General features: G+C 40.3%; 1 protein-coding gene across 1 annotated transcript; it reads right to left on the minus strand.

Moving 5' to 3' along the window:
* Positions 1 to 694: 694 nt before the first annotated feature.
* LOC134871287 (serine/threonine-protein kinase BRSK1-like) lies at positions 695 to 15,624 on the minus strand. The gene is given in 21 exon segments (XM_063893998.1): positions 695 to 3,258; positions 3,679 to 3,768; positions 4,127 to 4,337; positions 4,649 to 4,772; positions 4,945 to 4,993; positions 5,568 to 5,618; positions 6,978 to 7,503; positions 7,505 to 7,609; positions 9,077 to 9,137; positions 9,236 to 9,389; positions 10,078 to 10,175; positions 10,909 to 11,073; positions 11,217 to 11,248; positions 11,938 to 12,084; positions 12,226 to 12,294; positions 12,582 to 12,615; positions 12,833 to 12,949; positions 13,261 to 13,401; positions 13,896 to 13,981; positions 14,167 to 14,261; positions 14,374 to 15,624. Coding segments are annotated over 21 exon segments (2,640 nt in total). The 5' UTR covers positions 14,459 to 15,624; the 3' UTR covers positions 695 to 3,058.
* Between the last annotated feature and the right edge of the window lie 2,001 nt (positions 15,625 to 17,625).

Consider the following 17,625-nt stretch of genomic DNA (forward strand, 5'->3'; position numbering starts at 1 on the left):
CAACATCTGATAGAAATCAATTTTCTTTCAATTAATTTACAATCTCAACAGAACCAGCAACTTCTATAGTTATATATGGTCACTTTAAAAAAGATATACAGCTATTTAGGTTTTTGTTAAGCTTGATGTGCTTATGTAATTATTAATAACCTATGCCTACTATTTTAGTGTGTTATTTGTTTTTACTTATTGTGTTTTTATTACTAATAACCTGTGCCTACTATTTTATTTAATATGCACGTCTACTATCTTTACGTTATCTGCACTATACTTCTGCTTTTGTAATATTGTACATTTGCCCAAACCGGGACAAATAAAAGAATTATGGACTACAATTTTCTATCTCTCTACTGACATAGAATAAAAGGTCAGGTAGTGAAAAACACTGACATTTGATTTGATATTTACTCCAGTATCTGCCATTATTTGGATAAACATTTCCAGTCTTCCCGATACATTTTCTTACCTACGGTGGTGAGTTTTCTCATGTGGATTAAGAAACTCCATCTCTGTCCAACTCCATTTTCATATTTTTTAAGCGTTTGTTTTTCTTTGAACGATAATGACCATTGAGGTTGATGTTATAATTATTATCAGATAATGTTTGCATTAAGATGATAGAACTATCCAAAACCAACTTGTTTGGCATTTGTGCAAAATATAAAAAAAACAGACACCATTTTAACCCAGAAACTAAATAGACACACACATGAATTTAGGGTTTATTATTGTAACCATAACAATAAGGTGGATCTCTCTTTATTTTGACCATCAATTCAATCATAATTGTTCTTTTTATCACAGGCAATAGTTATAATAGTGCACTTTTTATATTTAAATTATGATACAGACATTTCTTTTTTTTTTAAACACCTTATTCTACTGACCCTTATGAATGGAGAATAGTTTACAATCTTAGCCAGAGTTGGGTCAATGAAAGTGAAGGTGACGTGGTGACGAGAAAAGATGAAAGTAGTGATGGTGAGCAATCAAAGAGTGTGTACGGACAGTGAGGCAAACATCTTTGTACAGTTTCTCTCGTCATGAAGGCTACACAACGGGTGAAGAGGCAGACGGACAGGTCAAAGGGGACGAGGCAAAAAAGCAAGAGGTGAAGCGGAATAGCAAGCATTTAATGCGTGAGAGAAATGATGTGACCGTTTGGCTGTTAGTTAATGTAATATTCCTGGGTCAGTTTAAAACTCTGTCAGTCAAAATGCATCTGCTGCCAAGTTTTCAGCTCACTCTCACTCAGCCGCCATCCACCCGTCGCACACACACACACACACGTTACCAGAGATAAGCGCAATAAATATGATGTGATAACAAATATCATCAGAGCGGTAAGATGAGAGCAACTTGTCAGTAATGCTCAAACAACAGTGATAATGAGAATTGAAATTAGCTTTTGTTGGCATAAAATGCAGTGTGTAATCAAATAGATGACACAATCAACCACCTGACCAGTAAAATAAATACATAAATAAATAAATAGATGGATACGTTAGTGAATAAATATAAAAAAAACCAAAATAATAAACAGAACTGTAGCACTGTATTATCTCTCTGAAAACATTCTGCACTTTTGTTGCATATTGTGCTGTATGGAAGACTGGTGAAAAACATCGACTAGTCTGATCGAGTGCTGGAGGAATACGTGACTGTCCGAGCTGCTACGTCTGCTTGCAGGATGGTGCGACTCTCTGGTGGTGAGTGGGGTGCAGTGATGGACTACTTGGCTTGTTGGTGAACACTGAAGAAGTGAGGATCACGGGGTGAGGAGACTCTTTGCTTGCTTCCCATTTTGAAGTCCTGCACAACGAGGATTTGACATCGCAAGCCTTTAGAGTCCGGCATCATGAGAACGTCCATTGATGAATTTCCTTTGTGTTTTTTTTGTTGTTTTATTTTGATCTGAGTCAGTACATAAATACTATGGCAATAGGAGACAAGCTTGACGAGAAAGGTGGCTTCTGTTTGATCCACAGGCCAGGAATGCTCTTCTCATTCACTCTGGCCTCAAACAGCTGGGATGAGGTTCATGGAACAATTCACGCATAGTGTTTTTTTTCTTCTTCATATAGTTGTGTTCATATTTCTGTTCAAATCAAAAAATACTTTTCTTCAGAGCAACACGTGTCCAACGCGAAAATCTTAGATGCATTGTTTCATATTGTCTCTGAGTAAAAAGAAAATACAAAAAGAATCAAAACATTTAACTTTAAACAAACGCCTTCTTAAAGCAGCTTCCCCTCTCCGGCACTGTCGAGTGTTTCTGTCTGTTCTGCCATCACTGTGCTACTGACATCCTCGAAATAAATATGTAAACAATAAATACAAACTAAATAAAAAAATATTTATTTTCACATTCACTTACCTAGCTTACTTGGTTGGTTTTCTTTAGCTCAGGAGAAGACACCACTGGAGTACCAGGATGTAGATTCTCCTGAGAAAATCAGGACCTTTTGCTCAGCTCGTCACTGAAGTGGGAGCAGGTTGCTAACTCTTAGGGTTCATCTGCAGAGATACATCTATATTTCTTTCAATGTGGACTGCATGTTGCTTGATAATGATATGAGCGCACTGGTTAATTTAAAGAGTAATCTTTAGAACCTTCACAAGACTGACATTTCTTTTTGGTGTCGGATACTGTATTACGACGATATGGTAGACTAGCCTATCTGGTCATTTCAGCATCCTTTAGCAGGCTGATTTGCTAACTGGCATGCACATTAGCACTTCAAAGTTTCTAGTTGGATCTGTGAAGCTGTATCTATGAGGGATACCAAACTGCTCATTCACATATTTTTTTTTCCTTAAAGGGTGATTCCTTAACACTTCTCATTTAAGGGGTAGGAATCCTGGAGATCCAGAAGATCAAAAGAATGTGGAGTTCGGGGGAAAAAAAGCATGACAGGGGAAATGCTCAATCCTTCAATAACTTAGTCAAGGAAGAAAAGGAGTAGCTCATGGCTTGCAGGGATACTTGGAGATGAAGTTACACTGTCTTCTTTCCGGTGTAGTTCAGGCATCCTGCTGCACTGACTCACTTCCTATCCTACGGTTGGGATTGGGTTCCGTTGGAGGACAGCAGTCGGGTTCTCTCCTTCGCCGAGCCTCTGCGCTGCAGGACTCCCCCGCTGCCGCCTATGCCTCCTCCGTCCGCCCGGTCGCCCCACTCGCACCTGTCGCCCCCACCCTCGGAGCGCCTCGAGTTTTGGCGGGTGGGGGTCCCGTGGGGCCGGCCGTTCTTCTCATCTGGGAAGGGATCAGGAGACGAGAACAGGAAAGTCACTTTTTATGTATACATGCTACAGTTAGGACTTAAAACAACTAGCCTGTATTAAAAAGTAGCAAACAGCAATGGAAGTTAATGCTGATTCTCCAGAAAACACTGCTTGAAAGAAGTAATAAATATACATATTTTCAGAAGGCTCATGGTGTAGCAGATTGATTGGTTTAAGACAGGCAAGGCTAAAAACGCTCCATCCTCTTCTGTAATTAATGAAAAAGGTGTTTGCAAGTAAAGAAGTTATTTCAAAACAAACACACAGAAAATATTCTCATCGTTTAAGAAGAATGCACAAACCTAGAATAATAAATCCAAAGATGAAAAGTGTAATATTTGTATTCTGTACTACGTTTGGTGGATGCACAAGCGTGTGTAAGCAGTCTCACCAGATAGGGCTTGCACCATGGGTTGATCATGGGAGCTAAGAAGTTGGGCTTGAATCGTTTCCACCACTCGTCTGAACCTGCGACTCGGACCTGAAGATGCACCACACAAGATTGTATTTTTTTTTTTTTTAAAAGGACAACATTTTCAGATCATATTTTGCTGCATTTAGATGTTTTTCAACAAAAAGCCAAACTTCACAACTCTCATACCTGTCCTTTTAATATAAAGCAGACACGGTTAGCTTAGCTTAGCGTACAGACTGGAAACAGGATGAAACAGACAGCCAGGCTGTGTCCAAGGGTAACATTATAAACCTTTTGTTATTGATCCTCTCAAATAACTGTCAGAAAGCAATTAGTCTCTTTTTATGTTCATCAAAAACGTTGTTAAATATGTTATTGAAGTTTAATAACCCCCAATTAGAGGGTAAATGTCCGGTCCACTTGCCTGAAATGAGGGTGAACGTCACGCTGTAGATTCCTGTCTCCCTCCTGCCCTCCCTCTCGGTCCTCTCCCTCTCTCGCTCCCTCTCGCCTTCGGAAAAAGAAATGTCCACCTGGAATTTGACGGGCTTCTGGAAGACAGAAGGGCCGCCGGAGGACTTGTACTCGGCCCGAAAGCTGGTCTGTGAAAGAACGCTGTGACTGAGCGACGGGATCTGTTTGGTGGGGAGACAGAGAAGAAGCAGAGAGACCGACAGACTTACGAGGCGGGAGAGGTACGGGTACAAACGTGAGTATAGGGAGACAAAGGGTGAGGGTGAGGAGAAGAGAGACAGAGTGAGCCATTGGTGAAAGCAAAGAGATAGATAAAACGTGCCACGGGTGAGCAAGACTTAAAGAAAAACGTGAGAGCAATGCGTAAATTATGAGAGTGCGTGTGAAGTCCTTATAGCCAGTGAGAGCCATGCCGTCTACAAACATGTGTTGATAGTGAGAGGAATGAACACAGAACACCTCAGATACTCACAGACAGGAAGGCGTGGACGATGTCTGCTTTGACCGAACTCAGAGGTTTGTCTCTGATCACGACGAAGATTTGCTCCTCCTTCTCCAGGCCGATGAAGTTCCCGAACCACGACTTCTTAGCCAGCCTGGTAGCCAAAAAAAAAGATATACAGTAGGAGCAAATACACCGAACCAAAGGCAACATCACACACACACACACACACACACACACACACACACACACACACACACACACACACACACACACTTCCAGAGTTAAAACAACTCCACACATTTATCCCGAGGAGTGTGACTTACTCAGGGCTGGATTCTGGGGTTAGACTGGACATGTCTTCTGATGTTGGAACTGAAAGAGACAACTCACTTTTAATATTAACACTTCAGTTCAATACATGATCTTCAACTGGAAGCCAGAGGGAAACAAATATTAAGATATGATCCATGCGGTTATAGAGGTCTGGATACTGTATGCTGGAACGGAAAATGAATGTTTGTCAGTGTTAGAACGACATCATGATACTAAAAACAAATTAAAGATTGCTATTATTCTAATAATACACATAATATTATTGTTTTGGTTCACCTGGTGGTACACAAGAGCCTTGCTATACCAAAAATTACCCTCCAACTGGCCCGAGTCTGAACAATTGTCATTTTATTATTTTTGAGTAACAGCTATTTTTTTACTTTTACACATGAAAATACAATGAAAGTGTAAAAATGAGTTGTTAATCATTTAAATGTTTTAGTAATAAAAAGATGTAGCGTCTGACAGCATGAAATTAACTACTGTTAGCTAAACGCAGTCAGATTCTGAATCTTCAGTCATTGAATAAAACAGAATAAGTTAAGATTTTGGATATAAATACAGTCGAGAGGCAACTGACAACGAGACCCTGAAAGTTCAGTGTAAGACGAACCTTTCATTGCTGAAGAGGGGTCGGCAGTTGAGCTACCATGCGGCGCCACTTCTAGAAAGAAAATGAGAAGATGTTACCAGGCTAGGCTACAGCACTCTGGAACCACGGCGGGGAAGTTAGTTTCAGGTTGGATATAAGGAACAATTTCCTGGATCCAGGGGGAATCATCTTACCCAGTTTCACAGACCGTCAGCAGACCCAGTCCTCACTCTTAACCAAAGGGTTTCACTAACCAATAACAAGTGACTGTTTGAAAATCATTGTGGTACCTTGCGAATATAAGTGAAAATTATGCCGTGGTATGAATGATAAAAAGTAATTCCTTATCCATTTAATGTGACTATAAATCAATGCAGTATTTTAAAACTAGTATGACACGTTGGACACACCTTTTTATTGATTGGATTGTAGCCCACATTCTGTTTTATATGTATATTTAAGTGAAGTTTCAGCATTTCCTTGGAGGGAATGAATCCAAATCAATGGCATTGAATTACTTCACTGGACAAGTAGGACAAACCTCTTTTTTAATGGAAGGTATAAAGCATTTTCATAAAAAGAAAGTTGACTAGAATCCAATAAAGAAAAGTGTGTGCTATTTGTCCAGTGTAGTAAAACACTGCTGCATTGATTAGGAGTCAATTATTCATGACACATCATACTAATTCAAGATATATATACTGTATTTATTAGCATTATGTCCCTGTTATGGTTAAGTTAGCACGAAGCTGTTGGCAATAACATTGGCTTTGTGTCGTTCAGATAGTGATTTGTTGTTGGTCGCTAAGTGAAGCCCTGTGGTAAAGAGTAAAGGCTCAGATATGAGCTAACCGTCCTCTAAATGCCGGCGGACTGTGACATCGGTTACTAAGAGCGGAGTAAATGTTAAATATCCAACCTCAAACAAACTTTACTGTGGTTCTGGGATTAACAGGGCCAGAGGAACAGCAAAGGCTGTATATAGCTTAAGGTGGCTCTTTAATTGTTTCAGCAGTGGGAAGTGGTGTTTGGGGAAATTTGATTTGGTATGTGTTCTGGAAAGTTCTTGAAACCTCTGTAAAATATGTGTGAATAATCCAGCGTCTCCTTAATCATTTCCGCTTTTTCCTTCCTCGCTTTGTCTCCCTCCCCAAAGACCCCACGCACACAAAAGTGTAATTTATTTGGCAAAATGAAAGGCAAGATGACAAAATGAAAGATGAATATGACTTAAAGCGGTATTTGTTGGTTTTATTTCAATAGATATCTCAATAATATTGTTTTTGTAATCGAGTTTGGCCATGATAATCATGTAGTGAATGTTTGATATTGTGTTAACCCTAAGTAGAAGAACCTTTGTTAGTTTAGTTAGCTCTGGTGCAGATAATGTTGAAATCACAACACCACCATATTCCTACCTACAGAACTCACCCTGCAGCTTGCGGCGATGGAAACGCGGCGAGCCCAGCAGGTTGTTCTTGAAAGAATTGAGGCGGGTCCTCCAGTGGGCGGAGCTGCTGGCCGCCATGCTGCTTCCCCCTCCGGGACTGGAGGGCGGGGTCAGCGACAGAGAGCCCACCCCTCCCCCTCCCTCCGCCCGCGAGGAGGATGAGGACGAGGAAGAGGAGGGCGGGGTAGAGGAGGGGTGGTGAGGGTGGTGGACAGGGGTGCCCAAGGGTGTGGGCAACGGAGAGCCCTGGGGGGTAACCTGCGGCACAGAGTGGGCAGAGTTTGGGTAGAAGCTCTTAGTCACTGACTTAAGGACAGAGGACGAGGGGAAGAAGAAACGAGGGATGGGTGACAGGAGCGGAGAAGGGGAGGGTGAGCGGGAGGATGGGTTGTGCAGTGGCAGGGATTTGATGGGCTGCAGGTGGGGTCGGTCTCCCGGTCCCTTGGTGGGCAGGGTCTGGGTCTTTGGGTTGGGGGTAGCTTTGGGCTTGTCATGAGCCCGTGCGGCAGCGAGGAGTGGTGGCGTTTCCCTGTTTGGACTCCTTTGAGAGGAGGGTGGCGGTGGCTGAGGTGACGTCTGATTGGCTGAAAGTGAAGATGGGGCTTTGATAGGACTGGGAAGGGTGGGGGTGGGAGATTGGTGGGGCGGGGGGATGGGAGAGATGGATACCAAGAAAGAGAGGGGATGGAACATGGAGAAAGGATGGAGATGAATATCATGCTTCATGACAAAAGAGTGCATCTTGTGAGCAGTGAAAGTGTCAAATGCAAAACTACCAATGGTGACTAAAGAAGCATTCATTCCAGCGCTTTAATCTGCTTGTGCTCTTTATTTTTCACGTGATCGTGGTAGTCACCGGGTTGAAAATGCAGTGACAAAGGACAGTGGAAGTGAAGGTGTCATTGCTTGCAGTTACGGATGAATTATTCACCATCTATGGACTGTTTAATGCAGTTTACAACATGAGCAAACTATTCTATAAACCAAAATAAATCCACTTGTTTAAAAGGTTCTATGTTATATTTTAAGAATGGTGCACACCACTAGTTCATGCGGGATGAGGAAGATAAGTGACATGAAGACAGAAGAGAAATGCCACAATGCTCCCCGTTGGGGAGATTTAATCGGAGGAACTGGTGTAGTGATGATGTGTAAGAATGACTGAGAAACTCGATAAATGGATACTCGAGGGGGTTGTGAAGTGTGGTTACATTTGTAAGGCACAGCACACTGACATTGATAGCTAAACACATGTTCAAACTAGTGTTACGATTTGTACTGTTAAAAAACACACATGATTTAGAGCATTTACTATGAATTCTTAGACATTGATAAGGTTTAGCAGCATTTGTTTATATAACATGGGAGTATTGTTACGAAACTAATGAAGAAATAAGAAATAATTCTAAATAACAGCCCAGTCCCCGCCTAATGTCAGCAATACTTCAAAATCCAAAACGACACATTGGTTAACAGCACTGCTTTCAGCAAACCATCAGAATATTACAGGACCTAAATTAGCACAATGTACACTCTAAATGAAAATGCTAACCACGTTGCGTCTGCCGATTGGGCAACACTGAAGCACACGCATGTAACATTGAGGCTTTAGCTTAAAGGATAGGTTCACAATCTTTGGAGCCAGGCGTCCATCAGAAGAGTTTCTGTATGTGTAATCATTCCTCCTGTTCATACTGGCGATAACTGTAAGTTATCCTTTCTTAATGTGCTTCAAATGTAAGTAATACTGGCCAAAATGGACAGTTCTTGTTCTGTATAAAGATGCTTCCTGAAGCTTATCTTAAGCTAATATTAGGCTTCCCATTAAGTGTTGCATTGCTGAGCTGCAGCCAAGGGATAGTAACACAAAGGGAATTCTACACCAAATCACATTCTAATCAAGCAGGGGGTCGTTCAATGGTGTGATTACTGTGAGTCTATCCTGGAATTGTACTAAGAGGGAGTTAAATAATAAAATAAATGTTGGATTTCAGTATTTTATAGTGCATGCTTGCATTCTGATCAAAGGAAAAAAAATATATGCCTCCAGTTTGTTAAAGGTTGGCCACCAGGCCCTTACCCTGGGACTGCTGAGAGGACTGGAGGAGAGACCAGTGGACGCTCCGCTGACTGAGCGAGACCTGGGAAACAGACCAGAGGTCAAACGATTGTCAACAAAGAACAGAGTGTGTAACAAGAAACTGTGTGTACTGTATGTGTGGTAGCATACGATATGTACCTCTGGCTGTGTGCAGCTGTGTCCAGGGCCCTGCGAGGGGGGGTAGGGGACCCCTGCTCAGTAACACTGAGCACCTCTAGGCTTTTCCTTTCGGGGCGACAGCGGCCGTGGCGGGTCAGCATCGGAGAGTCAACTCGCTTTCGAGGAGGGTCTGCTGTGGGACACCGACATAAAGCTATGAAAGGATAGACCGACATTTATTTGCAATTTAATGCTAAGTTTTACTTACATTACAGGATATGTTGGGCAACTTTCACTCTGGACTGGTACTGTTGACTGTTTTATTTTTTTTTATAAATAAACCCTTTTGCTTCCTGTTAGTAAGAAATGTTGCTTCATCTTCATCATCTCGCTTTCTGTTGTCACCATGCATTTATTTTCTCTTTTGCAGTACTAAAAAGTGTGATTTCCCACTGGCTCTCTGCGCCATCTGTGACTGTGAGAAACATAGCTTTATTTAATCAAAAAGAATAGCCGACTTCACCCAGTTTTGTCCCATGGATAAATCTTACAAAGTCTAATTTGATTATTGATAAAGACAAATATCACTTATTGTTGATAAACCATAGAAATTCAATCATTAAATGTATTATTTTAAAGACAAAACTAGAGGCTTTAGGACAATGCTAATGTTGGGGATGACATTAAATCAATTCTTAGTCTAATGGCTATCAGTCAAATAAATCTAGTCCAAAACTCAATCTGATTTTCATTGGCAGAGGTATAGGGTACTTTTGTTTGGCCCCAGACTCACACTCAGGTAAAATGTCTTCATAGCAACTGAGGCTGGGAAAAGCAGCTGCCTGCCTTGAGTGGATCCCTCCTGCCCCCTATTGACTGACCTACGTCATTGCGCGGTGGCAAGTCCTCGTCCTCATAGCTGGGGTAGCGCTCTTTCCTGTCCAGCAGCAGGTAATAGATCATCTTCTCCTGGTTTTCTCTGAGACAAACACAGAAAAACATAGATAGAATGGTCACAAGTCCCCTCTAAACATGTGGCCACAAACCTACTCTAACTATGCTCCATACTCAGGTATGTCGAGGTGCTGGATCTCCAGCGTTTTCCAGTTCAAAACATAGGTTTTTCTGAGCACGAATCATTAATTAAAACCCTCAAATATTGCTTTGTCTTCTCAATGAGCATCTGACTGCACCATGACTTTGATTTTTGAAAGGGCTGGATCACACAGCTTCATCCGCCATCTTGCTTTCGTTCACTAACTTGACTGAACAGGAGTCTCACATGGCATTTTGGAGAGGAAGCTGCTTTCACACATCTCTAAAAAGACTAAATAATCATGAATGAAGTACATGAATGTGTTAGCAGAATAATAATAATAATAATAATAACTCCTGTACACAATCAAATACAGCAGTCTTTAATCAATACATTTTGGATAACTTACATTCATCTGTTTTGTGTTGAGTTGATTTTTCCATGTAGTATTTTGCCTTACATAATGGTTATGTAACACTTTGTTTCTCCTCAACATATATATTAATAACAGTTTCGAATCGTTGTGTAACATAACCTCATTACTGTCCATTGTAATTAGGGCAGTAGTGGTAGTACTGCAAGGCTGTTCCCTTGCACTTCATTATGTAAGTAAGTGTGAGTGTTTTCCAGGTCACGCAGCGTACACGGTTAAACACAGTAAATGTTGAATACTTACTCTTCACATTGCAAATCACGCGTGAGCTTGCCTCGGTCTCGGAAACACCCGAGCGAGTGCATGCTGTCCAACACATCTGGGTCCAGCTCAGTCAGGGAAGAGATTCGCTTCACACACACTCGCCTGGGAGGAGGCTGCTCGGGACACGGCTCGTTACGACCACCCCTGGGAGACACACACAGACACACACAAACGATGAAACACACATGAATGACACAGATATAACGTATAGTTAAAAATGACAAAACATCGCTTTGGATTAGTATTTCATTCAGCAGTCAAGTATGCAAAAAGGAGCGTATACTCACAGATACCAGGCGTGTTTCTGGATGGCCTCTAGCTGTAAAGGGTGACAGGGCAGATGGGGCCATTAGCTCCTACAGTCTGTTCACAGCCAGATGGCTGAGAGCTGTGCTGTGTAAACACCTCACACCAGATACTTCCTTTAAAACTCCTCATCAGATCTGATTTCTGTTCAGGCATCGGACAATATTTTTAAATTTCACATCACAGTTATCCTGCTAAGTAGGTGTAATTCATGATATTATCCATATGAATCATTCAAATATGCTTAAATGTCTCTACAGGAATAACATTTTATTTAAAATATATATATATTTAAAAACATTTTAAACTGGACTCACATAGCTTCAGCGACAACTATTTTTGGTGTAAAACGATCAATATAATAATCTTAAATAAGGTAATGATAAACAATAACGTCCCCCTGCATAAAAAAATTAACATTTTTATTATTTAAAAGCAACATCTGGGAGTCTGTATTTTCTTATGTGATCATTCCTGTATTTTATTTAACTACAGAAATGTAATTTACCATGAATTTATTTTAGATTCCCATATATTCAGAAAGTAGGAACAAAAGGCAAACGGCAATTTGATGAGGACAAGTTAACAAATGATTACATTTTCTTTGGATACAGTCTAAATTTAGGAATTTTATCAATTCCACTTTTTTAAAAGGTATTTAAACCCCCTGTTTTTGAGCCTGGTGTCAGCATAGTCTCTTACCGTGAGCCTCTTTTCGGGGTTGACCTCAATCATGCCCTTCAGCAGGGACTGACAGTCCGGGGGGATGAAGTGGGGCATGTGGAAAACCCCGCTCTTCACCTTCTCCAGGAGCTGCCGTAAATTGTCATGGTCAAAGGGCAGGGCACCCTGAAGGAAAAAAGGAAGTGAAGAAAGGGCAGAAAATAAGTGGTAAAAATAAACCTGACTTGAGAAGGGGAAGGAAGACTGCAGAAACATAAAGGGTCTTCACAAAAGGACCAAACTGTGAAATGGGAGTGAAAGACTCACCACCAGCAGAGCAAAGAGGATGACCCCACAGCTCCATACATCTGCTCTCCGCCCGTCATATTTCTCTCCCTGCGACAAAATGAATGAATTATACATTTGAAAGCAGATGAGTCACATTGATAGATTCCATTCACCGTTTTAAATTTCAGCTCCTTAAGGGCTAATCCATTATTATCCAACACTTAGTAAATCTGAGTCCAAAACACAGCAAAACTAAATGTTAATGATAATTATGGATTTGAATCAGTTAGTGTGCTTACATAAACCATGTACTAGCCACTAAATGAGTAATGTAGAATATATGAAGAACATTTTCTCCTTTATATTACAGGTACCAATATTTGAGGTACACTTACCCGTATAACTTCAGGGCAAGCATAATGTGGTGATCTAAAATGAAAAGAGATGTGTTAAAAGTGTTATGCATCAATTCTGGCAGCAATACTAATAGTATTAAACTTGAGCAGTATTTGAAACAGATTTTAGATTCTGTGGCCAATTCTGTACTCGCATTCGTGAGGAATACATTATGTTATGCATTGATTTTACACTGTTTCTGAAATACAAAATACTTCAAAATGGGTGTACTCAAACACGTGGTACTCACCCACAGCTGGTTTCTAACAGACTGTCCCCCACCTGTAGGGAGGCCATGCCAAAGTCAGCGATACGGATGTTGTTCTTTTCATCCAGGAGCAGGTTCTCAGGCTTCAGGTCTCTGTGACTGTTGACACAAACACAACAAAAACTAGACTTCCAATGCTGGTTATGGCTTTGTTCAACAGGCCATGCTACACAATCACCTAATGTATAACTTGATAGGCTGACAATATGTGTCCAAATGATATTAAAGGATGATAAGTGCCTGCAAACGTTGAGTCACTGGAGGAAAGAGATGTTTATGATTCAGTTTTGATGTAACAAACTAAGACAGCTTCTGATTTATTCTTCCACGACACATCAAATGGGCATGGGTTCTTCATTGTTTAAAGAGTTGGATACAAGAACCACTGCTCTCTCTGCAAAGAAACCCACCAGATGGAATGACTGTGGCAGAAATCCAAAGCAGAGATGATCTGCCTGAAGAACTTTCTGGCCTCTTTCGGAGTCAGCCGGCCCTTCTTCACCAGGTAGTCAAACAACTCTCCCCCCGACACATGCTCCAACACCAGGTACCTTTCAATATTAAGGAAGACCAGTAAGGTACATTTCAAAAAGACAGTATAGGTGACACACTTGGGGAAACACTTGAATTTCCCCACAGGGAATAATTATCTCTTAAAATTGTATGAAATAGATTTGTTTTTTAGTTGTAGATACTATGCATTTTGGATCTCTGATTCTTGGTCTACAATATTGAGATGGAATCTTGTAATTTACCTTTCTAAAGTACTCACTTTAAGCCAACATAACTAATTCCGAATGCTCTTTATTTTAGCATTTTCGGTGAGTATTTTCCTTAAGATAGATCAAAAACATTTAAGATTTAATGCAAGACACGAAGCAGAAACAAGTGAAAAGTGAAGTTTGATGATTAGGAGATTAATATAGTTCATAGGAGTAATATTAATTCCCAGCCTGCTCCAAGTTCAGTATTCAGCCACAAAATAAAGCATGCAGACTGCACTGAGCCCAGTTGTGGGGCTCTTTTGAATGCAGAGGAAACTCACAGGTATTTGTTATTCTCGTAAACATCATGCAGCTTCAACACATGCGGATGCTCAATCAGTTTCAGAATGGCAATCTCCCTTTCAACCTGGTTAAAGAGAACAGACAGATGTGCAGAAAAATAGAGGAAGATATTAAAGCAGAGAGCACACAAGCCACTCAGAGGAGAAAACAGAAGTTAAATATAGAGAATATGGAGCAGTTTTTGTAAAGCAGCTAGATTAAAATAAGCATTATCATCACTGCAACAACCTGAACAGCGTCATACTGTACCTTCATCAGGACTGACTCTGACAGCTTCTCTCTGTTGACTATTTTGATCGCTACCTTCTGACCCGTAATACAATGGATCCCGAGCTTGACCAGTCCTGAAATACAAAATGTAGAGGCACAAATAAGACACATGCAGGCTTGAAGACTTATCATCTAGAGCGTAAATGTCTACATTTACTAGTTTAAAATACAGTCCGGTGTACTCACCTGTCTGTCCCTTCCCCAGTGTTTTCTCCAGTCGGTAGGGCCCAACATATTGAGCTGACTGACTCAGAGACAGTTCCTTACTCATACTGCTCTTCAAGGAGGCTAACACACTACTCTATCTGCACAGTGGCTATTGCAATCACTGTGATATTATACAGCTTATACAGTTACAAGATGGTGCTCAATTTAGAAGATTTTATTTCAGTGATAACACTGATACACTGACAGGGTGAACGCTTAAAAACTGCAAAGTGGTGCTGACATATGGTTGATAAATGAACATTATTTATCCAAATCTGGTTCACACACAAAGCTAAATATAGTTGTTCTGAAGCACGGTTAACATGTATAACGTTGATATAAAACAGAAAGCAGAGAAACTGAGATGACAGCAAGTTACTAGGCTGTTTTATGCGTTAAATACTGAACACTACCCTAAAGATAAACATGACAAACAAAAGAGTTTTACTCCTGTACATTAGCTTATTTGTATAATGACGTTAACTAGATATTACGCTTGTTAAGAAAATTATCGTATTAGAGGAACGTTAACGTGTTTCTCCACCTAGGTTGGAAAGATTTATATCATTTGCTGGTCGTGTCTAACCAAGGAAATGTCAGAATACGCCAGGTGGTTGTTAGCACTGATAATTAAATCAGTTGTATTCTCTCTGTCAGGCCTTTCACAGGTGCAACAACATGCTATGTTTTAGCCTCGCCGCCGCTCTCCCACACAGCAGCGAGGCTAGCTTTAGCTTCAACGGCTGGACCAACGGCCGTCTCGCTGTCAAAAAAACCGACTCCTCCGGAAGTTCAACGCCAAACAGTTAGAATTATCACACGGCCGCCGCATTCTCACAATATTTCGAGGTGAAATTCCTAGCAAAACAACCATCTTTTAGCGTAGCGTAGTCCACCCCCTCCCTGACTCTCCCCCGTCTCTCTACATCCCTGCAGATCACAGCATCTTCTCCTCTCTCCTTTGGCGTGTCCTCCCTCCTCACCGGCGGATACACAGGTAAAAAATATCCGCAGATCACCCCGCACTATTATCGACTGTCTTATTTCCCCAACCTCACTTCTGATAATAGTTCACGCAGGGTAGAAGGCCCCCCTGAATTACACTCCCTTCGGTTTTCTTGCCGTAAATCGATATTTTCCTCTCTCCTCTTCCTTCCTTCGTCTCACTCGCATCAGCATCCGGGTCCCACTCTCTCTCCATCCACTCTCATCTCGCCCTCCTCCTCCTCCTCCTCCTCCTCCTTCTCTTCCTCCTCCTGGTCTTCTCCCTCAAAATACGCTTATCTCTGCATTCACCTCAGCACGGCGGACACCTCCCTTACTGTTTCAATAAAATTAAAAAACCATGTGTAAACATCGCCAGAGGCAGCTGATGGGACGCTGCTGTTTTGGCCCGGCTCTGTCCTCTCAGAATCACCGGTGTCCCGCAGCCTGTGGTCTGCAGCGGGGCTCGTGTTTTAAAAATAATAATGTGCAATTTAATTAAGTACAGTTATAAGGCAATTACTTAAACTAAGTGTTTCCATTTAATGCTACTTAATACTTATACTCCACTAAATGTACAAGTGAAATAATGTAATCGTATAAATGTAACAGCTTTAGCTACTTTTAACAAAAGTCAAATGATTTAAATATTTGACAAAAAGTCAATCAGAACTTTGTTTGACTACATCAGTAAATTGATGCAACAATATTATCTATAAATGTCCCAAATATAATTATACACACACATACAGGCCATTTTCTGCACAATAATTGCTTTTAGTTGTTTTTAAAGTACATTTGCTGATATCACTTTTCAAATTTGCTGAAGTAAGACTTTGAATGCAGGTCTTTTACTTGTAATTAAGTATGTTGACAATAATGTATTGGTACGATAAAGTAAGGCATCTGAATACTTCTTCCACCACTGCTCTCTAGTATCCAATACTTGAATTCAAATGTTGTTGCACTTAATGTTTCCACTCTACTACAATTCATGTGACATAAATTCAATTTGATTATTGAAAACTATTTAAAATACTTGAACATTATGATATTGATTACATTAGTAATTAATAATATAAAAACATAATAATTCAAATTGTGTAACTAGCTACAACATTGAAAAACAAGTATCTTTAGAAGTATAAAGGTATCTAAGCACATTTAAATTATTTTCACACACTGGTAACTCGTAATAAGGTTTACATTTAGCTATTGGTACTAAAGTCAAATATCCCAATGCTTCTTCCACAACTGTTGAGGAAGTATACTCAGATATTTTATTTAACTAGAATAAGCACAGTAGACATTACTTTGCTGTGTCCATATAACCAAATATTATATGGAGATATTGTAATTTTTTAACAATCTGACAGATTTAGGCGCTTGTTCGCAAACATGATCTGTAGTTTAATTGAAATCATATTGTTCTAATTATTTTCAACATAGCTCTCAGCATTTTAACTAAGTGACATGAATTGTAGTGGGGTAGATGTATTAAGTTGGAAATAACAGTATGAGTAAAGTAACTCAAACTGTACTAGTTATTTTCAACCACTTGTTTTTAATTATTTAGTGTTCATTTAGTTTTAATATCTGCTGGCTGTTTTCCCTTAAGACATAAGGAAAGCCCTGTGTTAATAATAAATTAGATAAGGCGAATTCCATTTAACTTCTTTGATATCAGGCTCCTGTATGCTGTCATGACTTAGTGGTACAGCTGAATGGAGCGGAGCCATTGTTAATTAAACAAGTTATAACTTTGCTTTTATAGAAAATCACAATTTCTTCCGTGAAAGATTTGTTGACTTAAACACATTATCGTGGTGGCTTATATTAAACGCACATATTCTGTGTCACCTTGTCAGCTCCATTTAACATAATATAATCACACATTTTTCACTTTGTAAATAAACCACCAAATGTCCCAGAAATTCTTGATGCCAGCTATAGACCATGGCACTAAAAGAATATTTTCTGACGAGCACACATCATTATAGAAGGGGTGACCCATCACGCCTCCTCATCTGGAGATGAAAGTGAAAAGATACGTGTTGGGTACTGATTTAAATGAATCACACAGGGATGAAAAGGGGTATGTAGGACATTTGAATGCATCATCTGTAAAGTGCCTTGAAAAATCTCAAAATCTCAATTTGAAATGTTGTGTGTGGGCGGATAATTCCCCAAAGCCCATCTTCATCTGCGCATAGCTGGTTGATTTACACGCAGCCAGAAGGATTTGTC

The sequence above is a fragment of the Eleginops maclovinus genome, chromosome 10, assembly GCF_036324505.1.
Source record: "Eleginops maclovinus isolate JMC-PN-2008 ecotype Puerto Natales chromosome 10, JC_Emac_rtc_rv5, whole genome shotgun sequence".
Taxonomy (NCBI): domain Eukaryota; kingdom Metazoa; phylum Chordata; class Actinopteri; order Perciformes; family Eleginopidae; genus Eleginops; species Eleginops maclovinus.